General features: G+C 47.4%; 1 protein-coding gene across 5 annotated transcripts in view; it reads right to left on the reverse strand.

The window, feature by feature from the left end:
• Positions 1-2547: 2547 nt before the first annotated feature.
• Positions 2548-24968, reverse strand: part of HHAT (hedgehog acyltransferase) — a 300060-nt gene continuing 277639 nt past the window's right edge. For all 5 annotated transcript variants that reach the window (XM_066261445.1, XM_066261444.1, XM_066261441.1 and 2 more), the window contains one exon: positions 2548-3527. In XM_066261445.1, coding sequence (XP_066117542.1) covers positions 3436-3527 — 92 coding nt within the window. In that variant the 3' untranslated portion in view covers positions 2548-3435. The remainder of the gene's footprint in view (positions 3528-24968) is intronic.

The following is a 24968-nucleotide window of genomic DNA, read 5'->3' on the forward strand; positions in this document are numbered from 1 at the left end:
TAGACTCCTACATGCAGCCCAACCGGGATACACCCGGAAATCCCCATCTGGGCCATGCTCCCAATTGAGCTATTTTTGGCTCCTGAGGCAAAGGCTCCACAAGCCATCCTCAGCACCTGGGGCCAATGTGCTCCAACCAACTGAGACATGGCTATGGAAAGGGAAGAAGGGGTGGGAAGAAAGGGGAGGTGGAGGGGTAAAGAAGCAGATGGTTGCTTTTCCTGTACGCCCTGACCAGGAATTGAACCTAGGACATCTATAGGCCAGGCCAACGCTCTACCATTGCCCCAACCAGCCATGGCTTAAGTTTTTAATACCAATGGACCACATTTCAAAAATGGCACTTCTTTTTATAGACTATAGAACTTCAGGGATGAGGCCTCTGTGACCTGCAAGCCATATCCAGGCCTCTTCTTGCTCTCATATGGCCCCGGTGTGAATACAGTATTTTTAATGATATTCTCCATATACACTATTATTTAATTATATTGCAGACAAGCATAATAAAAATAATGTAATGGTATCTTGATTAAAATTCCAAATGATTGATTCTCATTTCAAAGGTCTCACGTAATAAAGCACTAAACATTACATTCTGCAGATATCCTCAACGGAGGGGGAAAAATCTCTCTTTGTGAATATGATTTTTATAATTAGTCAATAGGACTAGTAAAACAGAGCCAAGTAATACATTTTCAGTGCCAAATGGGTTTCAGCTATTTAAAAAAGAGATTTTATTGGTTTGTTTTAAAATAAAATAATTTCCCCGAAGAAAAGCCTCAGAGATACTTCCTAACATGTGCAGGAAAGCACGCACTGTCAGGGTGACCTGGCTCCCCAGGGGTCAGCCCAATTAGATGGAGATATTTGTTAGAAAACAAACCCATCATGTTCTAGTTAATTCCTTACACTTAGCCAACAATTATATTATTTTAAATAAGTAAGTGGGCCACATCAGTTTCTCTAAGGGAAACCCCTCCCCCTAACTTACTATTCTCCCAATATATAGATCATTCTACAGTTATGTATGATTGATCTACTTGTTGTTGTTTTTTACTAGGTCTGCAGTCTTAAATAGAATAAAGGGTTTTCTACTGTCACTTCCAACAAATTAATCTGAAGAAATGATCCAATACTTTTAAGTCTCTTGTGTGGATGTGGCTGCCCTTCCGATGTCCTGTTTGCCTCCTTGGGAATCAGGCATTCAGGCTTGGAGCTCTTTGGCTTTTGCTAGGCTGGGGTCAGAGGGTCCTGGGGCTAGACGTGACCTTGGGACTTTGACTAGTTGTTTCCCAGTCCTGTGCCTGAAGTGGCCCAGGGCTGACGCCGATGAAAAGTGACATGTCAGATGTTCCTCAGCTGGAACTGCTCTGTCTGCCCAGGCACCTCAAACCCTTCACTGAAAGCAACCCCAAGAGTTTAGTTCATACGCATGAGGAGAGGCATAAGGTCATTTTCACACGATAGTTGGGGAACAGCAAGAACCTAAAGCAAGAATGCAATGGTCCTGGATAGTCGACATATCAGCTAATCAGTCCTCAAATATGGAGCTCAACAGTCATTGTTTACTAATGCCTGCAAACCATTCTAAATCATGTAATACTTAAAACATTCAGGATTATTACTTTCAAATATATTCCAATATAATCTAATGAATGAATAAGCCTATTTTTATATAATAGTGTCTCTGAAGAGTTCAAAATCTTTCCTACTATTTATATGTTCGTACACTTCCTTACAATCATCTTCACACACCACTCCCCCATTAGAAAGCCCTTTCCTTTCAAGTACGTTTCAGCCACCCTCCCTCTGACTGGCCCCAAATCCCAAATCCGTGTTAGTCCATGAAGTTTTACTGTGTTCACTCAGGTGCTCCCCTTCCCCAGCTTCATGCTCTCCGCACAGCGTTCAGCACCTTGGAATCACCTGCCTGTGTCTACTCCTTTCCCCAGCCAGCTGCCGAGACCACTGCGGCCGTGATCGGCCCGCCCCCCTGGCCCCTGCCCTTTGCTGCCGGCCACCTCAGGTCATCCACATCTGGACTGCCCTCTCCCTTCCAAACAGGGTGTCCAGGAAAAAAGAATGTCAGTAAAATGGCTGGTTCTGCACTCCAAGAGTTTAGATCTCACTGAGTTAAGAGCCACAGTCAGGACACAGGGTCAGAAACAGATGACTAATATGAGACAGGGTGACACAGACCAGGACCAAGTGGGCCTCGTGACGACTGAATTCATGTGCTTGAGCTGTTTTAAGTTCTCCCGTAATTGGGTACACTGTGGGTTCAAATGACGAGAGCTTGTTCATTTCTCCCCGCCTCCACCACCCTCAAAAAAAAAATAAATTAAAAAAAAAAAAAAAAAAAAAAGATAAACAAGTTTTCTGAATTATCTACCACTTGGGGCCATTAATAGCCTGTCAGCATCTTTCACAGAGAGTGAAGAATTAAGTTATGTTAAGTGTGTTTAGAATTTAAACATTTTCCTCAAAAAAAAAAAATTTGACTCTACAAAAAAGTGACTCATCTATATGATAGAAAAGGCTCCATTTTATTTTAAACAAAACAAAACACTGTGACCTGCTGAACGTAAACTGCTGCGCGGGAGGGTGACGGTGGGGCTGGCGTGGAGTGGGGACAGGACCACAGGAGGCCCTCCTTACCCTCTGTTACTTGCCCCATAGCACCCATCTGTGGAGACGCTATTCCCTGGCTTTTAAACTCCGCTTCTTAATGTGGAAACAATTAACTGGTGGGTAGGGGCTGCGTGTTTATACTCCTCTGCAAATCTGGGGAATGAACAGCCAAGTGGAGATCATCCTGATGAAGTTCAAATAAGAGGTCTCCTTGGGTACTGACTCCTTAGGGTGATTAGAAACCAGCTGTGACTTTGTCACCTCCCTGCTGAGGAGGTGAAGGGTGTAGTCCAAACCCCATTGCTGCTTCTAAAGACCACACTGCAGGGCATGGGGAGGGGGGATCACGTAAATGTCAACAAAGTGTTGCAGAAATATTGCCCAGTGGAGGACAGACCTATCACTCGTCAGGATTTCTGTGCCTCAATCAAGAAATGTCCATTGCATTTAATTCTCAGCGAAGGGGAAAGAACCCAAAGGGCCCTTGGGACTGGGCTATAGACCACAGTGTCACCACGTGCAGCAGGGCAGGGCAGTCCACTGCGCTGGGCCCCAGCTAACTCAACAGGGAAGTGATGGTTGCGGGGGGCGGGTGATGATCTCTGAGTTCCCAAAGTCAGAAGTCTCTCTGGCTGTTTTCTTTCTATGTGAGCTCAAGCTTCCCGTCTTGGCTTGAGGTAACTTCCACAAATGATGAGCAGGTCCAGCACTGGGCCCTCGAAGGTCATCTTGGGGCGTGAGATCAGGGAGAAGCACCATTTGCCTCGCAGGCCGACAGCAAGGGCTGCCCTGGGCCCAGCAGCACTAGCCCACGGAGTACGTCTGGGCCCAGGCGATGCCCACATGGGAGTAGCAGTACAGGAACCCCAGGACAGAGAGGGTCACCCACGGCCAGCCTGCAGGGGGAGGACAGAGATGGAAGAACAGTTAGAAATGCCTGGGGCGGGACCGCCCATAGTTACAAACCGTCCAGTTTGGAGATGGCAACCCAAGATACAGCACGGGCCTTGGTTTACGCATTAAGACACCTGTGTTCTGAAATGCCAGCAAGGTGAGCCTTACACTCCCACTGGGGTCAGCGTAAAATAAGAGGGTGTGTTCTCACACATGCAAATCTTGTTGAGCAATAGGACAAGCTTCTAATGAATACATATTTGGAAGACTAAAGCAGTTAATCAAAAAAGAACAGTCCATGAGACCCACAGTAAATCTCAACATATAGATTGACCATTCTACTGAGCTGAGCGTCATCGATAAGCACACAGAAGGGAGAGCTGAAATTAAACATTTGCTTTCACAACTTATACCTTTTAGTGGTTCCTTCTACCAGTACTTGTCTTAGAATATCTGATGCTCTTTTCTTTCCCCTTCTTTTAATTAACAGCCCTTTCTGCTGAGTATGTGTATTTTTTTTTATTATTATCTCCATGTCTTCTACGTGTGTACCTTATTCAAACATTTATTGGGGGCTTTGGAGAGCCAGAGGTGCTGTGGAAGGTACCAGATTCCAAAACAGAAAGAGGCAGCCCTATGTCAAAGGTGCTCCCACTCCCACTTGGAAAAGACACACCATTGGGGTTTATGAGCCATGGAATATGCGCTAGATAATGATGTATACTGAGCACATTTAATCCGGACCGTGTGAGATGAGCAAGAATTTGTCGGATGGAAAGAGACAGGAACAAGCTGCCAGAGAGACCACCTGTGGTGTGAACATCACAGGCCCTCCACGGAACAGGGAGCATGTGATATGGCCAGCACTCAGGGAGGGGCAGGCAGGGGAGGGGGAGGGGCAGGAGAAGGGAGGAAGCAGCGGGAGCCACCAAGGGTCACTACAACACTGGCAGGTTCTCTTCTCGCTACGCCAGCCATTAGCTGCTGTGCTTATTAATATGACATGTTTCAATCGATGTAGCATAGTGGTTAAGAGTGCAGGCTCTGGAGTGGGATTAGACACAAATGCAAATCCTGGCTCTCCCCCTTGCCAGCTCTATGACCTTGAATAACTGAAGAAACATCACATGTAAAATGAAGAGGGACAGAGCAACTTGCTTAACAGTGTCCTTAAAAGGCCCATGGACTGAATTGCGTCCCCCACCCAAACTCAGATGCTGAGGACCTAACCCCCAATGTGATGATATTTGGAGGTAGAACCTTTAGGAAGAAAATAGGGTAAGGTGAGGTCATGAGGGTGGGGCTCTCATAATGGAATTAGTGCCCTCAGAAGAAGAAACACCAGAGAATTTGCTTCCTCTCCTCCCCTTCCCTCCCCTCCCCTCTTCTTTCCTCTCTCTCTCTCTTTCTCTCCTATATAAGGAGAGAAATGGTGAGAAGGCAGCTAACTTAAGTCAGGAAGAGGGTCCTTACCGGGAACCAAATTAGCCAGCATCTTGATCTTGGACTTCCCAGCTTCCAGAACTATGAGAAATAATTATCTGCTGCGTAAGCCGCCCAGGCTATGTTATTTTGTTATGGCAGCCTGAGCTGACTACAACAGATGGGTTATGTGAAATGAAGGCCCTTAGCCTATGGGGGGCACTACAGAAAGGTAGGAACAATGGAGGTGAGAGGGCACAGACATCTTTATCCAACAAGATCAGTGACACCAAGGAAGTCAGGCCCTGGTCTTCCTCCTAACACTTGTTTTTAACTTGCTCCTTAGTCTGGCTTAGCAGAGAATTCTCCCAGGTCCTGAAGGCAAGACAAGTGAGGGAGCCGAGAAGCCCCAGCAGGCCAGCTCTGGGACGGCGCTCATACCCACCTCCTGTCCGCTGTCAACCAGTATGGTCATTCCTGGGGCTGCTGAAACAACTGCCACAGCTCAGTGGCTTCATAAACAAAAGTTGACTCTAGAGGTGACAAGTCTGAAATAAAGGTGTTGGCAGGGCCATCTTCTTTCTGAAGACCCTAGGGCAAGTCCTTCTTTGCCCCCTCCAGTTTCTGGTGACCCCAGGAATCCCCTGACTTACGGCAGCATCGCTCCAATCTCTGCTCCGCCTTTATGTGGCCGCCTTCCCTGTGTATCTCTGGGTTCTCTCCACTCATGAGGTCGTCAGTGATTATTAGATTTAGGGCTCAACCTAAATCCAGGGTGATTTCCTCTCAAGATCCTTAACATCTGCAAAGACTTTATTCTCAAATAAAGTCACATTCTCAGATTCCAGGTACACATGCCTTTTGGGGGCACTACTTAGGACAACATACTCAGATACTTTTTCAAGCTTTAAGCTGGACCCAGCTTGCCTTGGGGCCATCAGCTCTCTCACCTCTGTGGCTCAGACACAGGGCAGGGGACCTGTCAACACCTGCTCCTTGGTGGGCTCAGGCAGCAGGAAGAGGGGCACAGGAAGCTCTCCCGGACTTCAGCCGTGTTTAGGGTGAGGTCTCAGCAGGGTTTGGTAGACACAGAGCCCAGAGGCTGGCTGTGGAGCTGGTGGTGGGGATGTTCCATTCACACAAAGCTGGGCTTGCGGTGTTCCACAGCGTGCTTGGACACCCCTGGGAAAGCGTGTGTCCAGCACACAGAATTATAAGGAGAAATGTCCCCAACATTGCACAGAAGTGAGGCATATACCTGTTCAGTTGGGACCACAGCTTGGCCCTAAAAATTCTCCCAATTGTTCCTATGTGCCATTCAGAGAGGCTGCCACACAGCAGTTAGGAGAGTTGCAATACTGACTCTACTAAGAGACCTTCGTAGGGTCTCAGTTTCTCCATCTATACAACGGGAGGTCAAAACTAAATAAAAGCATATGAAATAAAATAAGATCATATTTTGGGCAGTGCTTTTAAAAAGTGTTTCAGAAAAGCAAATGATTTCTATAAGACCATCTGAGAATTCTATTGCATACACACAGATAGGTTGTCTTTTTAATGCATGTGTGTTCCTACAGATAGTAACCCCAGTGTATACTAAATGCCTGACAAGGACCCCTTATCATATCCTGACCTAAAGTGTAATATATGTGATGACAAAGAAGAGATATATTCTACAAGTCACCCTTCCACAATGTCCAGCCAGGAGTTTATGGGCATCTTGCCATGTGCCGGGCCCTGTCCTAGCCATTGACATCACCATCTATGGGTTGCCTATCGGTTCAAGGTCTTTGACTGTGGTAGCTATTAACCAAGCACAGACATGGATCAAGTACAGAGGGTGTTTGGGGTACAGCCTCCTCTTTATCGGGGCTCAGATGAACCCGGAATCATAAGACTGAAAAGAAACCCAGCCAGGCTGCGGTTCTGGCAACATTCCAAGGGTTGCTATGACTCACAGTCACCCAGGCTCACCCCCCATGAACATACAAGATGGCATCGGAAAGGGCTGTCCTGACAAATGAACACTGACCTCTCCTGCAGTCCTCCCTCCCCAGGGCCTTTCCCCACGCTGTCTTCTCCTTCTCACCAGAATTACTGATGGTCAGCGTCCAGTCAACTCCCATATTCCCACCACCCTGACCCCACATGCATGTACACATGCGCACCCTCTCCATTAATGTGACTCATAAAACCTGGTGGGAGCATCCTATTAGTCAAAGAAAGGTCCTTCTTAAAAGCGTACATTAGGGTCAAAGCCCCCCCCCCAGTTTTCACATTCATGGCTGGCCCCTCAGATTAAATGAGGTGTGTAGTGGGCTTTTGATACCTAGACTAACAGGATTTAAATAGGTGACTAGTTTTAATAGCATTGAAGATATTATGGACAGGATGCTAGCAATTCAGACAACAGTTGTAAAAAATTAGCTAATATAGTTAATAGGATAGGTTATTTGACAGCTATAGCTAAATGCATATAATTGGGATGTAAAGCACAGTAGATTCAATCAAAGTGGTAAAATATCTAAAGAAATAGGATACTGGTGGTTGTAGCATGACAGTGTTATTAAGACATTGATAAAGTGCATAATAACTACAGCTTATGAGAAACAGGGAAATGGCCACAGCTAACAGAAAGTGAGCAGTGTGATTTTACTCAGGGTTACTGCAGCTCAGCAATTCTCCGAGCAACTCCATCAGTCTGAAAGGGCTGGAAGGGCCGAGGCTCAGAGAGAGGAGGAAAAGATGATCATCTTGCAGGGCAAAGAGAGGTCAGAGAATATGTTGCATTGTCTTTCTAGAAACTGAAGGGGTAATCAGAACAAGAAGTGGGTCTAATGAAAAACTTTGTTTAAAATGGAAGATTGTAAAATGGTTACAGCCACAGTGAAAAACAATAGGAAGGCTTCTCAAAAAAAGCAAACAGATTTATGGTATATATACCCAAAAGAGTTGAAAAGAATAACTAGAAGAGATATTTGTTCATCCATGTTCACAGCAGCATTACTTACAATAGCCAAAGGCAGAAGCAGCCCAAGTGTCCATTGACAGATGAATGACTAAACAAAATGGGGTATATACATATAATGCAATAGTTTTCAGCCTAAAAAAGGAAATTCGAACATAAGCTACAACATGGGTGAACTAAGACATTAGGCTAAATGACGTAAGCCGGTCACAAAAGGACAAATACTATATGATTCCCACTTACACGAGGTTCCTAGAGTCGTCAAATTCACAGACACAGAAAGTAGAATGGTAGTTGCCAAGGGCTGGGGAGAGAGGAGTTATTGTTTAATGGGTAGGGAGTTTCATTTTTGCAAGATGAAAAAGTTTTGGAGATGGATGGTGGTGATGGTTGCACAATAGGAATATACTTAATACCACCTAAAAATGGTTAAGATGGTAACTTCTATGTTATATATAAGTAATCTCAATAAAAAATTTTATGCAGAGTGAAAGGAGCCATTGACAAAATAATACCCACTATAATACTCTATGTGTGTAAAATTCAAATTGATTCATAGGAACAAAATGCGTGGCAGTGGTTGCCTGGGGCAGGAGCAGAGGGAGGGATAGATGACAAAGGGCTACCTGGAATCTTTGGGGAGGATGAAAATGTTTTGCATCTTAATTATTGGACTGTTTTCAAGGGTGTATACATCTAGAAAATAACTTAAATGAATGTATTTTATTGTACATAAATTATTTCTCGATAAAGTTGTAAGAAAAATTTTTTAAGGTAACAGAACATTAGCAAATCACAGGTTTATGGTATGCTGCAATGTCCTAAAATAGATAAGCCCCAAAGCATTTAAACAAAAGATGCAGGAAGATACAATTCATTTTTAAATGATGCCGAGTCTTTAGTTTTTCCTCTCCCTTGTGTCAGGAGGACTTGCCATGTGGAGGTCTGAACACCCAGTTCCCCTAAAGATGTCTTCTTCCACTAGGGCCTCTGTGGAGGACAATGGTGGTTCTTAACACCATCGCACGTTTGGCAGCTGAATCAGCACAGATTCCTTTCCCAGGGAAGACATCAGTTTTTCCTAGTGAGACGGGAGTTAACTGAGTTGCTGAATTGTGTGTGAACTGTCAATTATTACCCCATCACAAGCTCACCTGGCTGCCAGGTGGGGCAACACTCCTAAGCCAGTGACTGCCATCTTGGCTCTAATGGCTTTTCCAAAGGTCACATCCTATTGCTGACCATTTTTAGAAGACAATGGCTGGTGACCAGTACACGAATAAACTTTGTAGGGAAGCCTTCTTCCTGCCCTTCCTCCCATAGTCTCTGCCAGCAGGTGCATAGTTTACAAAGAATATGCAATCTACTATACGGTTTGCAGAGAATGCACAGTCTTCATAATCCTCACAACACTCTGTGACATAAATCACTAACTTACACCAATATTCTTGCTTGAAATCCCACTGCCTCAAAAGTGGTCAGAGTCCACATCCCAAGCCTCGGGTGCCAGTTCGGATTCTATTTGAAGAATAGTCTGAAGGACTCAATCTGTCCTTTAGTCTCTATATACAATTATGTATCATTTATCTATGGTCAGCACTGCCCTAGCTTCCTCCCTCCACCCTGCCAGGCAAGGTTCCAGCCAGAGGGTCTGTTACCCTACTGTCTGTTGTCCCTCTCCCTCATCCACCGCTCAGTCATCACCTTGTGGGGTCACACTTCTGAGCAGTGAGAGCTACTGTGACCTTTCCAGCTTGGCTCTTGGGTTCCTACTGCTGGACAGATGGATGTTCCCTTCCCTTCCTCGTCCCGTGGAGCAGCAGGGTTGTCCAGTGACTCAGAGCCGTTCTAAGGAAGAAATAAGAGGAGCTTCCCATCACTCCTGAGAGCCACCGGGCTACGTAGGAAATAGGTCTCGGCTTCCCAGACATACTCTCCTTGGTTGGAACCTAGGTCTGCAAATGTGAATGATGTATTATGATCGTTACCTGCCATGGACATATCCATCCATACCCCTGGGTATGAAGGTGCATAGGTCACATCCTGGTGCAGACCAACATAAGGCTGATGAATTTCATCCTCTACCGAGGGCCTTTGCAGACAGACAGGCTCAGAGAAGGATATCCACTGGGGAAATGCATGAGAAGATGATGTTAGGAGATGTTGCAGAAGAAAGATTCATAGGACTTTGGTGACTGGTGAATCTGGGGACCAAAGGATATATTTCCTCTCAATGACCCTGAGCCCTGACTCAGTCAGTAACCCTCAGGGCTCATATTTAGCTGGTGTATATCAGAGCGGTGATACCTGATGTTAAAAGACCAATATGCTTCCCTACTAGTTAGTAAAAGCCACAGTCCCAGCCTCCCCCTCACACCTGTTCCCAGTGGTGGGATTCACATAATGTAACAACCGGTTCTCTGCCCTAATACCATTTTAAGTATAAAAAAAATGATATACTGAAAGGTAGTTTATTATCTAATGCATTTAATACGTAAGAACATTACAAGAGGTACATGAAACTAGATTGTTATAAGAAAGAATTTTAAAATATTAATAAAAAAATATTCAATAATACTTAACAAAAAACAATAAAACTGTTATTTTAGATATTTCCATATTGCTTCTTGACTGGCGTCCTCACTTGCAATTTTTTCACCTATGGATAGAATAAACATTACTATAGGTACTCAGAATATGTTATTGTGAGATGAACATTAAAAAAGAGTAAGGAATGTCAATTTGTTATTTCCACATTGGGCGCTGGCCAGGCACCCACCTTAGAGAGAACCCCGATCACAAGTGCCATTTTAACAACTGGTTCGCTGAACCCAACAAAAAATTAGGTATCGGTTCTGCCATACGGTGAGAACCGGCTGAATCCCACCACTGCCTGTCCCAATACAACAATGAAAGGGGGAAGAACTGGTTCTGCAGGAGCCTCTGGGACCTGCTCCAGCGCCTGGCTGCCATCTTTTCAGATGGACTGGTCTGTGCCCATGCTGTCAGGTATTTTTAATGTCCCTCCCCCCATCCTATGTACATACTGCTCTGTTTCGGTGGCATTTTCTACTCTGAGGCCAGTGGAGGATGAGCGTGTCTTTCCTTTGAAAACTAGCTTGTGCATCAGACCCCAGTCCTGGTGCTCTCTCTGCAACAGCCCAGCAGCCTCACCACTGTCATGTCATTCCTTATTCAGAAGGACATTGGTCTCAGCCTGAAGATACTGTGGAAGCATGCATGAAATGGTCCTGAGCCTGTAGACCTTCCTTCAGAGCTAAATTTAGAGCTTTAACCTAAATAAAGCTATTGGGCAGGAGCCTTTTCCTGTTAGAGGTCCATCCCATCAAAGGACACACAGCAGGAGCAAAGCTGCCCAGGCTGGAGCCTGTATATTGCGGGTCTATTTTCAAACAAGTGGAATGTGGACAGAAGGTCTGATGCACAGTCTCTTGCTACTTCAGGGTCATAATAACAATTTCTTACCCTACTATAGTTTACAAATCTGGGCCTCAAACCCAGACTTGGAGACATCCTCTCATAAGAAGGAAGGAATGGATGGTTCTAATCAGTTCCAAATTGAAGCATGAAATCCTGAGACATTGGTTCCCAAACATGAGCCCACATCAGAATTACTGGAGGGCATGTGAATGCAGAAGGCTGGGCTCCCATCACACAGTCTCTGACCCGGGGGTGGGGTGGACCTGAGACTTGTGTGCCTGACAGACAGGTTCCAGGTAATGTGGAGGCTGCTGGTCCCAGAACCGCCCTTTGGGAACCACTGCTCTAGAGGAGCTCTGCAGAAAGAGCTTCCTGCTAGGGTGTTCATGAACTCACGGGGCTCTTCCACGGCGCAGAGGAGACAGACAGTACTCAGCATTACGAGTTCCAGGTCCTTGGCTGGGTGCCTTCGACATTCTCAACCAGCTGATCAGGGAGCTATTACAGCCCCATCTTACAGAAAAGAAAACTAAGGCCAGAGAAGTGCAGTGACAGCTAACTGGTCGTCAAGCACACTTGGACCTCAGGGTTGTGACTCCAAGTGCGCTGGAGCCACATGCAGGCAAGGCTCGCACCGGGCCCCTGCCTCCTGAGCTGCCCCTTTCTTTAAGTCCTCTGCCTCCAGATCTCGTTTCCTCCCTCTACTCATGAGGCCAAAGGCAATGGGGGGTGGGAAGCAGCCGGTTCTTATCAGCTGTCATCACTAACTCACTTGGTCACCCCTCCACCAGAGGCCTCAGTTTCCCCATCTTTGCAAAGGAGGATCAAGAAAGCATTGATGAGCGTGTTTCTAGCCTTGGTCTTAGTGCCTGATCTAGACTCTGAGCATTGAGGAGCCTGTCTGTCCCCCAGGCCTGGATGAGCTTTCATTAAAGACTGTCAGAGCCACGTTCTTTGGCCCCGGCGACCACCCAGCAAGGCGACACAGAGCCAGGGGTGGCTCTGAGCACTCTCAGGGAGCTTCCTGACATCCCAGACCAGACGCACTTGCTAGGTGCTGTGTGTGCATTTTCCCGGCACAGACTGTGGTCTTTAACGAATCACGTTGTTCAGAGTCAATTCCACATCCTGATGAAGCCACCGATGCTGCGTTTCTCATCCTTCCTGGCGCCGGCACAGGCCCCGGGAGGAGGCTTGCTGAAAACGCTCGCTTGCACAAAGGAAAATGGTGTCACATAAAATTGGGGAAGCGGCGAGAACAGACCAGAGCTGCTTTGGTTTCTGTTTTTTCATTCTGACAGTGCAAGTAGAAGGCAGTGCTGAGAACAAGATTTTTCTCTCGCTGGGGCCAAATGGGTTGGGGACCTGCTTCCCAGAAAACTGTCCCTGCAGCTGACAAGACAGCCCCAACTCTGGCCCCAGGGCCAGAGGCTGCACAGTCGGAACAAGTTCTGCAGCTGTTTCTCCTCCAGAACCTGGGTCTTAATGCAGCCTAGTGAGAGCTGTGGTTGACATTACCGCGTGACCACACTATAGATCACAGTGGATGCTGCCTAGCAAATGAGTCATGAGTGTCACTTCCCTCGGGCCGAGGGGTGTGCACAGTGCAGACCAGGCTCCTTGCCATGTGGCTTCGACAACCACTCGCCCTTATGGGTATTTATAAAGCACCTACTGTGTGCCTAGCATTTAGATAAGCAGCCGTGACACTTGTCATATGAACAGACTGTGTGCTCACCGGAGGTCTGTGTGTGCACAGAGGGCTAAGAGCGCACCATGGGCCCAAGCTCTGCACCTCTGGGGTCAGGTCCGCAGCTCTGTCAGCCAAGCGTGCAGATGACGGAGGCTCGGGAAGCACAGATAGCAGCGATGGACTCTCAGACTGCTGGCTAGGCTGGGGTGACGGGCTGCCACTGATATGCTGACATTTCACTGTGATAAAGCCAGCTGAGTTGAATGGTTTTGGTTTCGTTTTGGTTTCTAATCCTACTACACTAATGTAGGGTGGCGGAGGTCTGGGAAGCGTGCCATGGAGGAGTGGTGGGCAGACCTGGCACGGTTGTCTGAGAAAGGGAAGACTCTGGAGAAGAAAAAGTTGCTACCTGCAGATACAAAGAAGTCGACCCTTTTGGGAGGAGGATGAGAAGACACCTGCCACCCCTCTCGGGAGACAGAGGGATGCTGGCAGCTGCAGCCCCCCAGCACTGGGACAGGCTCAGGGGCCCCCGAGCCCCTCGGACAGGGCGGAGGCAGAACAGGCAGGGCTGGGACACGGGGAAGGAGGGTCCTTTCCAACTGGAGATAGAACCAGGTCTGAGAGCCCGTGAATGTGCTTCCTTCTACCCAGGTCGGGGACCAGGTCACACACGGTGAAATGGGCGATGAATAAATAAGGATGCGACTGAAGGAACATAGATGCAGGTTATGGACTCTGGAGTACTCAGTCACAACCTCCCAAATCCCTACTATAGGTAGTTCCAAAGAACAATTGTTGCCAACTCTCTGAGCAAGAAACCAAATGGTTGTGTATTTGGCCTCCATTTCTCCAGCCCGTGGAACCTGGAGCCAACTGCCGGGTGTGCCCATAGTGTGGTGACATCCACCTTGTGGGTGTCTGGGAGCAGAGGCACGTGGCATGGACTAGCCATCAAACCTAGACTTTCCCAAGGGCCAGCTGGGCGGGAATGCCACTCCAGCCACCCCCTTCCTGCCACCCCCAGATGGATATACTGGAGAGAGCCAGAGAGGGAGAAAGAAAGTGATGCCTAAGGCCTGGGAACATCCGGAAGGGGCGGGTCAGCAGGTGCCGCTGACCTGTTCTCTCCCTGAAGCAGCTGTTAGATAAAGGACTCCAAATTACTCGCCTTAAACTTCTCAGCAAAGCACAGAATGATAGACATGAGCTCCGGGCAGCAGCAACCACAGCAGCAGCAGCAGCAGCAGCAGCCATTTCTCCCCAGCTCTCAGAGTGACAGTGCGCGGTGAACGCCAGCCTCCCCTCAGGAAGGGAAGGGAAGGGAACGCTCCTGCCTGTCAGAGACGGCTTTGTCCTCACCGGGCTGCTCCCACTTACTGTGTTGGTGAAGCCTAGCTTGCTTAGCTCCGTGCTGAGGCATGGAAGGAGGGCCGCGCCGTGGAGCCAAGAGCTTGCTGGGCACCTCCTTCTCCGCTCCTAGTGCAGGACCATCCCCACCTCCCCCTGCTCCTGCCACCAAATGCAGGCTGGCTGTGGCAGGGGTGCAGGTGGTGGCCACGGGCAATTTCCCTCAGAGGGTACCGAGCCCGTGGGGTGGTCTCATTAGTGCTGACTTTAACCACCTGGGCTGCCTGATGTCCTCCTGAAAAGGAAATTGGCAGACGCACAGAAGAGTTGTGAGATTAGTTCAGAAGAGCGTGGCTCCAACGCTCACAAATGATATTTGGAAAAGGCGTCTCTCTTTCCAGGGGCTGGTATAAGGAAGGGCGTGGAAACAGGTAAGAAGAAAGTCTAAACTCCGGGGGTTCTCTGGGGGCAGCTGGGTCCGCATGCCCCCACCCGCCCGGCCTGCTGGGTTGAGGAGGAGGCAGCCTGCCCCTCCCGCAGCGGCTCAGAGCACCTGGGTGGTCCCGAGCACCAGAGGCGGCAGAGGAAGCTGCCGACTGCGCTCTCAGGGAAGCCCGAGCCCTTCTCTGCTAAAGAAGCATCTTATCAGAGGGAACACTTAACCTACATGTGCTGTCAAACTAATACAAGACAGTGCTAAAGGCAAACTGTAATAAAAAAAATAAAATAATAATTTGAAAAGAAGCATCAGCACTTCCCTGCAATGGGGCGAGGGCTCTTTGGTCACCATTCTGTGGAGGAAAAGGAACGCAGCGGACCTCACAGGGCCCGTCTGGCAAACCCACACACGCTGGGGACAGGGCCCCTGGGGTGAGCAGAGAGCACAGAGCGGACCCGCCGCACAGCTGCTCTGCTCCTGCAGGGGCATGAGGCCATGGGGCCACACAGGTGCACAGGCGAGCGCGAGCATGGCCACCTGGCCCCGCACAGCTGCTCTGCTCCTGCAGGGGCATGAGGCCATGGGGCCACACAGGTGCACAGGCGAGCGCGAGCATGGCCACCTGGCCCTGGACAGTTGCCACGGCCACTGCTGTTGTCATCTCGGGCCACGTGGCATGCAGGGGTTCTGTGAGGGGCTGTGTGTTCAGCGTGAGAGATGACGCACATGCATGTGAGCATAGGCTTGAGTGAGGCTGACCAATTCCAGACACCATGTTTTACAAGAGAAACCATCACACAGAAGCCACTTCGAGGGCTACTGGGGCCCCACGGTGTGGGCGTACTGATAAGTCCAAGTTTAGCCTGGAAAGGGCTGTGAGGTCACATGGAAAGGGAATTGGATTAATTTTACGTCACTCTGGAAGACAGAACTGGGCCAAGAATGGAGGTTACAGGAGGTGGATTTGGGCTACTCCGGAAAGACGCCTGTGCCAGCGACAGCTTCCCCAGGAGGCAACAGCATCCTGGGTCCCCATCCCTGTCAGCACTCAGGCAGAGCTCTGGGAGACAGCGACTGAGGGTGGCTGCCTCCCATGGGAGGCAGGACCAGATGACTCCCCACAAGGTGTCTGCCAACTGGGATTATAGTCCATAAAGTTCAAGTCCTCAAATCACCCTCCCCACCCTTGCCCCAGGAAAGGGATGAACAAGGACTGAGGTGACACAGAGACCACCACGGTGTCCGGAACAGGGAGAGGAGGGGTGTCCCGTCTGTACTCGGAATTGAAGGTCATGTGTAGCAAGCTGTGGAAACATCTTGCTAAACAAGATATGGCAAGTTTTTACTCAAGTGCTTATGAGGATATTTATCTGACGTAAAAGTGACTCAGATGCTTTTTTGGACTCGTGTTACAAAGAAAAACATTTTTGTGCCTTAAATATCCCAATCTGAAGGAACACTGTCCTCCTCAGGCCCCCATCTCTGGCCAAGGGCCCCAAGGGGGGGGGTCTCCCAAGACAGTAGGCCAGATGTTCTGAGCACAGGCTGGGATCTGTCCCTGCCACCAAAAGTCCCTCCTGGTAATCCTGTTCCCATGGGTAGCCTGGGTGACCCTGTGAAGGCCATTGCAAGGAGCGATCATTCTGCATTCTCACAGGGAGGCTCTCTTCCTCGCCTGCCACCCTGCTCAGAATCAAACACCCCAGACCCGTTTTCTACGGGGGCAGAGATAGATGATGGGGCAGGGTGCGGGGGGCGTGGAGCCGAGGAGGAGGAATCACAGGCGGCCTGGGTCTCTTGTGGGTGTGAGGAGCTCATTAATGCTAGCTGTAGTTACTAGTGAGATGTCAGCACCCTTCCCTGCCTCCCTGGGCTTCCTGACAGCCAGCAGGACTGGCAGGGAGGCTGGGATCGTCGGGAAAACCTACCCTCATTTACTCCCTTCCTGGTCGTCTTCACAGGTGGTTCATTGTCAGCCTCCAGGGGAAGGCTTGCTGCTGCCCCGGTTTCTGGCTGGGCTTTGCTATGACCTCCGAACACAATATTTACACTTGGGACTCCTTGTAGAGTTCCCAGGTGCTCCCTCTGTGTGGGTCACTGGGGGATGGGACCCACCTCAGTGTGCTTCCTTGGACTCTACTGAAGTGACAGAGCTGTGTCTACGCATCAGCTCTGTGACATGGGCCTGGACCACCTTACCAGTCACATCTGTCTAGTCCTTCCCAACTCATGTTCTTGCAACAGAGCTTGACGAGGTGGCGAAAGAAGGTGTTGTCACAGTCCTGTCTCCCCACGCCTGCTGGTGCCATCTCTGCCAACACCCGTGGGTGCAGTACTAGCTTAGGCTATTGGCACCTTTTGCCTCCCTTTCCTAGTGAGCTGCCACGTGTTCCGTTCGGGCAGATTGGGCTCCGTTCACTTGGCTGGGAAGGATCTGAACTGAAGAGAAACGAATCATCCTTGTGACTCTCATCACTCAACGCTTCTTGAGCTCCTACTACATACAGAGCACTGGGTTAAGTTAAGTGCTGGGGATACTGAAGAGATTAAAAGGCTGACTTATGGTTAGGAAGACAGAAATTAGATGTAAAAAGATACAACACAACCTTTCAGGTGTTTTCCAGGTGCAAATAAATGAGTCAGCATTCAATATTTGTTAAGCTTTTTCTGTGCACTGGACATAATGTCAAGGGCTGGGGAAAACGGGACAGAAAGAATTGTCCCGTGCCCTCAAAGAGCTCCGTTCTGGAGAAGGAGGGGGGTGTCTGTGGTGGGGGACCCAGAGCACTGAGAGCCTGGCCCTGGGAGGACCAGGAGCAGACGGGGCCAACAAACCCCGACTGCTTTGACTCGGACCAGCACCAGTGCGCCGGCCAGAAGGGCCAGCCCTGGCTACTAGTCCACCCTTCCAGTAGCTTCCACCCCCTGAATAAACCCCTTCTTAACGCAAAAGGACCTGTCCTCCAGCGAGACTATCCCTCTCTTGTGCCCTCCAACAAGGCTGAGAAGAATTTTCTTTCCAAATATTTTAATCTGTTTATTTTTTGACCAGGTAATACACAATATAACATTCAAATGCATTAAAGGGTAAGTGGGAAAAGTGCATCTCCTCTTCCCACCCCATGTCCAACAGACCCCTGTCCTCTCCCTGGAGGCATCTGTCCCCAGTTCCTGTTCACGCTCCCAGAGCTATTCTATGCACTCAGCAGCATAAACATATATATATATATATATATGTAACACACACACATATGAATGCATATATGTTTTAAATGGCTTTTACCTTTCATTCTGAAATATATATTGTTTAAACACAAGTACTACACACACTATTCATTTCCTTGTTTTTAAGGTCGATTATCCCGGGGATTGCTCCCTAGAAGTACGTGTAATACCATTTGCCCTTTCTAATGGCGTGAGCACCTCCACTGAATTTATGTTCCATAATTTATTTACCTGAGCCCTCTGATGGGCATTCATGTCCACTCCAATCTCTCACTATTACAAACAATGTCTCCATGACTATCCTTATATAGATTTCCTTTCATATGTACAAAAGCATATCGGAAAGACAAGTTCCTAGAAGTGGAGTTTCTGGGTCAGGGTTGATGGTGCCGTCAAACTGTTCCCTACAGAGGAGTCACTGCTTTGTACTTTGGACGAAGGTATGAGGTTGAACTTTAGACCTATGTGATCTGGGGCAGCACCTCATTGAACTTTTCATTTATCTCATCCAGAGTGAGGTTGAGCATCTTTTCGTTTGTTTCGGGGCCATTCGTATTTCCTTCTATGAACTGTCCACTCACATCCTTTCCCCATATTTCTACAGATTTATAGGAGTGAGAATTCTGTCTGAAAGACAGCACGGTCTCCGTTTCCCTGGCTAGGCCTTGATGGAGGCGTCGTGAACTCCCAGTCTGAGCCCAGGGCCTGCTGAGCGCCCCCTGTGGGTGGGGAGGGTTAGGGAAGGAGAGGCAGCAATCACAGGAGTCTAGATAGAGAGTGGGGGAGGGGTTGCCATGCACAGAGGAGGGACTCCGGACTTTGGGGTTTCTCCTTTCCAGAGAATCGTCCACAGGGGTTCTCATCCAGTGTTCTCTTTCTCCCATGGTCAGAGTCATGATCTGTTTTTTTAAAAATTACTGTAGGTTCCATTCTGAGCTGGTTCTTCTCTCCCCCCAGGGATGAGACTGTATAGCTCCCAGGGACAGTTAGTTACCTAGGGCTCCCAACACGACATTTAATCAGTAAAATCACATATAGTGAACCATCTCCTTCTGTGTTTTTCTGGATTTATAGAATGAGAGTGTGTATAACACCATACGTGGCCCTCTGGGATCCACCAGGGAAGGAGTGTGCCATGAAGCAGGTAAGTTAATAAAGGATGGGACTGCCCAGTGCCCACATGCCTGTAACTCACTCCCTGGCTCCCCATCACCTTATGAGGAGGGAAAGGTTCAAAAGCCCATCTTGTCTAAATTAGTAGCTATATAGCTGATCAAGAAATTTAAGAAAAAGGCTTCTAATTAAGCGCTTCCAAACGTTCTAATAAAAAGTTTGAGTTATTAGCCAGATGCCCTTAAACACACACACACATATGTATGCATATATGTTTTAAATGTGTTTAGAGTTGGCTAAATTCCAAAGCTTCAACAAAAGGCCCTTGTATTACATCTGCCCTTTTAATACAAAGAACAAATAATCAGACTAGGTACCCCTTTGCTAAACCCAAGAACGCACCTACAGTACAGCACTTTAAAGAGAACCTTTAAAAATAATTTGTTAGAAATCCCCTCTCCTGCAGCATGCTCTTCAATATGAGGAACCACTGAGCACAAAGGAATAATCTAACTTGCCCCCATGGCTGAGTCGTTTCAGGACCCAGAACTCTAAGACCCAGCACAGAGCCCCACCCTTAGATTCAGGAGTCCTGAGTTCCACCGCTTGCCAGCTATGTACGCTTCTAAAGAATCTCTTGCTTTCTTTTCTTTAGAACTAGAATCTCTACTCATCAAATCATTATGAGAAATGGACTTGTCTGATTTCCCTTTCATTCAGCAGGATCCTCGAATAGCACAAAACTGGCAAGAATGTATTTAGACATCTTACAACTCTACGTCCAAAAAGGTTTCCCTATGCCGAAAACCGGCCATTAGCAAGCCCATTTCTGGCTTGTACGGGTATGGAGACACAATCTTGAATATATTCTGGCTGCATGAACACCTTGTTATTCTGTTATTTCTACCCCAGACTTGCTGCTGCTATTTAAACTTACCATCCCTCAGCACTGCTGATTATCGGTAGCACGATTTCTGTAACACCAGCTTGGATCAGCCCCACTCCCAACATTCCAACATTCCGCTTTCCCATTCCCCACCGGCTAGACAAGCTGGCTGACACTACAGATGAGAGGCCAAGGTCATCAGTGGCTCTGACCCCCATCACTGCCAGAGACAACATGGAACCTGACGCAGCCAACTCTCAGACACAGTGTGGGCCATACAAACGGCTCTGAGCAGCCCCCCCCTCACAACTGGAAGAATACCATGCTACCTGTGTCCTACCTCCTCAGGGCCACATTTGTACACAAAGATCCACCATGGCCACGGCGAGGTTGGCCTCCAGCACTATCAGCCATTGCTGTATTTGGGGTGACCAGCCCTGTGCTGAAGCCATTTCACTTGGGCCACTTGAGCTTATTTCAAGTTACTCTTTGAAAACCAGTGTGGATCCATAGTTTATTTTGTGAATCCCTTTACGGTTATGTTGGGTTTGGACCCCTGAAAATGAGAGATCTACATTCCTGAGCTCACTTAGACAGGGGGAGGAAAGGGGCTCTTGCATATGCTGGGTGGTCAGAGGGGAACCAAAGTGTAATTTCCAAACACCATCTAAAGACAGCCATGTGTCTGAAGATCATCCCCACGTGCACATATAGAGTTGCATATGTATCCGAATATACACTAAATATCCCTTCTACCGTCCCCAAGTATTTGGATGAGGCCAAGATTATACAGTCAGGCTGATTCCAAGGATATGAATTACCGGAAGATATTTTCATTATACACCAACTGGGTTATTTTACACAAAATTCAGCAGCACTGGATGTCTGCATCTGAATAAATTATAGAATCGTTATGCTGGGAATGGTCTGTTTTTTAAAGGCTCAATTCTGGTGTCATTTTAACTGAACCACAAATTCCCTGAACATTTATTTCTACATGCAGGCATGTTAATTCGAGCGCTGGTGCTACAACAAGTTTTTGCATTTTGCATAATGCACCTTCAGACCTCTGTGAAATTTTACAATTAATCCTGCACTTTTTATGAACACACATGCAATACACAGAGATGCTAATTTCTGGAGGAAAAACTGCTGGAGAATGCACATAATCAATCAGCTTGCGGGTCTTTAACTTGAAAGCGTATATGGATTAGGGTCTTGAGATAATAACCGAACAGCACTGAATAAGCAAATGGATATTGAGGGCGAGACCGAAGACCTCTTCTGATGAAAAATGAACCCAGAGCAGTGCGACAATGGAAGAATAAACCAAAAGCTGCCAAGATGTGGGGAACCTTTACCCCACCACCAGCCCCACCAAGTTCACTGCCGGGAGGAAGGGCCCTGTTAATAGATGCAAGCCTCCTTCAGCCAAATGTACATCGACTCTATGTTCACAGCAGTCCTCTGGAGATCAGCACAGCCGCAGTTTACCTGAATACTTCTCATCTGGATTGTCCTGCGGACCCCTCTCTTTCTCATGCAAAAGTGGTTCAGATGTTGAGTTGGATGATACCACACATGCGCCAAGAGGGTATGGAAAACGTTATACTCACCTATTGAGGATGTCTGGGGAGAGCAAGTATTCAGGCCGTTCCAAAATGGCTTGAGCAATGGGAGGGGCAAGTGCCTTCGGGTTTCACTGTGATTGTGGGGAGGGCCAGGGGAGCAGGGGTGGGTTGGCCTGGTTTGAACATTCCTCCAGCACCCAGGAAAGGAGCGAGACCATCTTGTTGCCTGCTTGCTCAGTGCTGGGGCACAAGGAGGTGAAGGAGGAGTAGGGCTTGAGTGCTGTCAGCAGCTAAACGTCAGAAATGGAGCCAGACTCCTCATTACCCATTTCCTACCCTCACTCTGTCATTTAGGGATGTGAAACTCTATCCGCAAATATACCTACTGCGTGATTCAACCTAAATACCTCTCCTCATCAGCAAAAGTTGTATAACACTTACAATAAATGATGTCACATGTATCAAAGGAACCTGGCCCAGGGCCTGTACATAACAACTGCCCAGTAATTCTTTCTGAATCTCAATCTTGAAATTAAAGGAGGAAAAATTCCATTTCCTCCACATAGTTTTGCCTTTACCCTTAGTCTGTGTTCTTTTTTTTTTTTTTTCTTTTCCATTTTTCTGAAGCTGGAAACAGGGAGAGACAGTCAGACAGACTCCTGCATGCGCCCGACCGGGATCCACCTGGCACGCCCACCAGGGGTGATGCTCTGTCCATCCTGGGCGTCGCCATGTTGCGACCAGAGCCACTCTAGCGCCTGAGGCAGAGGCCACAGAGCCATCCCCAGCGCCCGGGCCATCTTTGCTCCAATGGAGCCTTGGCTGCGGGAGGGGAAGAGAGAGACAGAGAGGAAAGCGTGGCGGAGGGGTGGAGAAGCAAATGGGCGCTTCTCCTGTGTGCCCTGGCCGGGAATCGAACCCAGGTCCTCCACACACTAAGCCGACACTCTACTGCTGAGCCAACCGGCCAGGGCTAGTCTGTGTTCTTATGAAAACCAGAGAGGGGCCATCAGCTCTAGTAAGACCCTTGAATCTGTTTACCAGAAATATTGGGATAAGGGGAGGAGAAAAGAGAGGAGAGGTGGTTATAGGCTGGTGGGGGTACAGAGGAGAGTGGTGGTCAGGGCCCTGCGGGGGGCAACTCCTCAGAATGTCCCAGAACATCCTGTTTGAGGCATCTCTGCGGGTCACAGTGGACAGGCAGAGGTCCTGGCTAGTGGAAGGAGGGCCCCAGTAGGGAAGGGTAAAGGACAGAAAATGGTAACTGTTATGAGTTAAACTGTATCCCCAAAAGGATATGTTTAAGTCTTAACACCCACTTCCTCAGAATGTAACCTTATTTGGAAATACAGTCTTTGCAGATGTAATCAAGTTAAGAAGAGGTCATAGTCAATTAGAGTGGACCCTAAATTCTGTATGACTGATGTCCTTAGAAAAAGAGGAAGAGAGAGGCAGAGATAGACAGGGGCATGCCACGTGATGACAGAGGCAGAGAATACAGTGACCCAGCTACAGGTCAAGGGGCACCGAGCACTGCCGGCCACACCAGAGGCTGAAAGAGGCAAGGAAGGACTGCCCAGGGTCAGGGAGCATGACCCTGCCGACACCTTGATTTCTGACTTCCAGCCTCAGACTGTGAGGGCACCAATTCTGTTTAAACCACTCTGTTTACACGACCCTAGGGAATGACACATTGAGGAGAGCTCCTCTGTTACTTTCATTTTCTTTCTTCTTTGATGATTTGAGTGTGTCATTTTACTCAAAACTGGAATAACTGGGGATGCTAATGTTTGTTTGAGAGTGATGGACAAATCACAGATCTTCATATATTGCCGATTAACCTTTAATTCCTCAAAATTATTTTAAATGTACAATAAAATATATATAAAATATCTAGAGTTTTGGCTCATAACTTTTATACTACATGGTTAATATTATAACAAATTTTCAAACAGAAGACAAAGATGCATTTCTGCCAGATCTGTAAGCACAGAAAAACTATGAACAGTGATTATCTCTGGGTTATGGGATTATACATAATTTATCTTTTTTAAAAATAACTTTCAAATTGCCCTCATTATAATAAGAAGTATTTTTTTTAAAAGAAACACATTTTACTTTCCAAGAGACATTATCATTTTCATAAAAGCAAGACATAGGAGTCAACGCCTTATCTCACAGGCTTTTGTCTTGACTTTTAATCCTGGGCTCAGAGATATGTTCATGGCCTCCTGATTAGGCCTAAAAGGATTAGAATAGGGCAGGCAGTGGCAGAAATATCCATTTGTTCCTTTAGAAATTGGAAAAAGATGAATGTATCCTGCCAGCACAGGGGGCTCAAGCCGGGGAGCCTGCGGGAAATTTCTTTCCGATTTAGTATAACAATATAGATAGTCCTCTGATTCTCAGGGGTTTTCACAAATAGGCCATAAAGTCCAGCTGCTTATAAGTCTCTTTGTAACACAAATTGAACATATTTAAAAGAGTCCTGATTCTGTTATGATTGCACAAACCCAATACAACTTCTGTTTCCTGGTACTTACAACTACAAACTCCGCAAAAAGACATAAAGCAACTCCCTGAGGACTCTAAAAAGTAAACAAAAGCAGCAGATTTTGGAGGAGTCAAAAGTTGGTGAACACACAGGGGTAAGATTTCCGCTGTCTTTTTTTTTTTTTTTTCTCTTTAACGTCCAGCTGTGCCCAGAGAGTGGGTCTGGAGCATGGAGCTGCAGGGCAGAGCGGTCATCTATGATTGTCCAAAGCAACCAAAACAGGGACCTCTGCATGCTGGAGGGTGTAAGAGCCTGGAAAACAGCAAGAACGAGCTGAGAATGGGAGTACAAAACTTACCGTTTGAATCCATCCAAGTTCATGGTTCTACATCTGGATGGTGGCAGTAAACTACACAGGTATAAGGTATAACTACATCAACTACTATAAGGTACTTAAAATGGCTCCATTGTATTGTATATAAGTGTTGCCTAAATGAAATTGATTTAAAAATTGAAACAAGAGAGTCTAGAAATAAACCCCTGCATATTTATAGCAAAGGAGCTAAGAATATACAATATGGTAAGAATAGTCTCTTCAATCACTAGTGTTGTGAAAACCTGACAGCCACATACAGAAGAATAAAAACGGACTGCAAAAATTAACTCAAAATGAATCAAGAACTTGAACATAAGACCTGAAACCATAAAACTAGAAGAAAACATCAGTTGTAATCTCCTTGATGTAGGTCTTGGTGATGACTATTTGAATCTGACATCAAATGCAAAAGCAATGAAAGCAAAAACTAAACAAGTGAAACTACATCAAACTAAACTACCTCTG

Source organism: Saccopteryx bilineata, chromosome 2, assembly GCF_036850765.1.
Source record: "Saccopteryx bilineata isolate mSacBil1 chromosome 2, mSacBil1_pri_phased_curated, whole genome shotgun sequence".
In the NCBI taxonomy this organism is placed as follows: Eukaryota; Metazoa; Chordata; class Mammalia; order Chiroptera; family Emballonuridae; genus Saccopteryx; species Saccopteryx bilineata.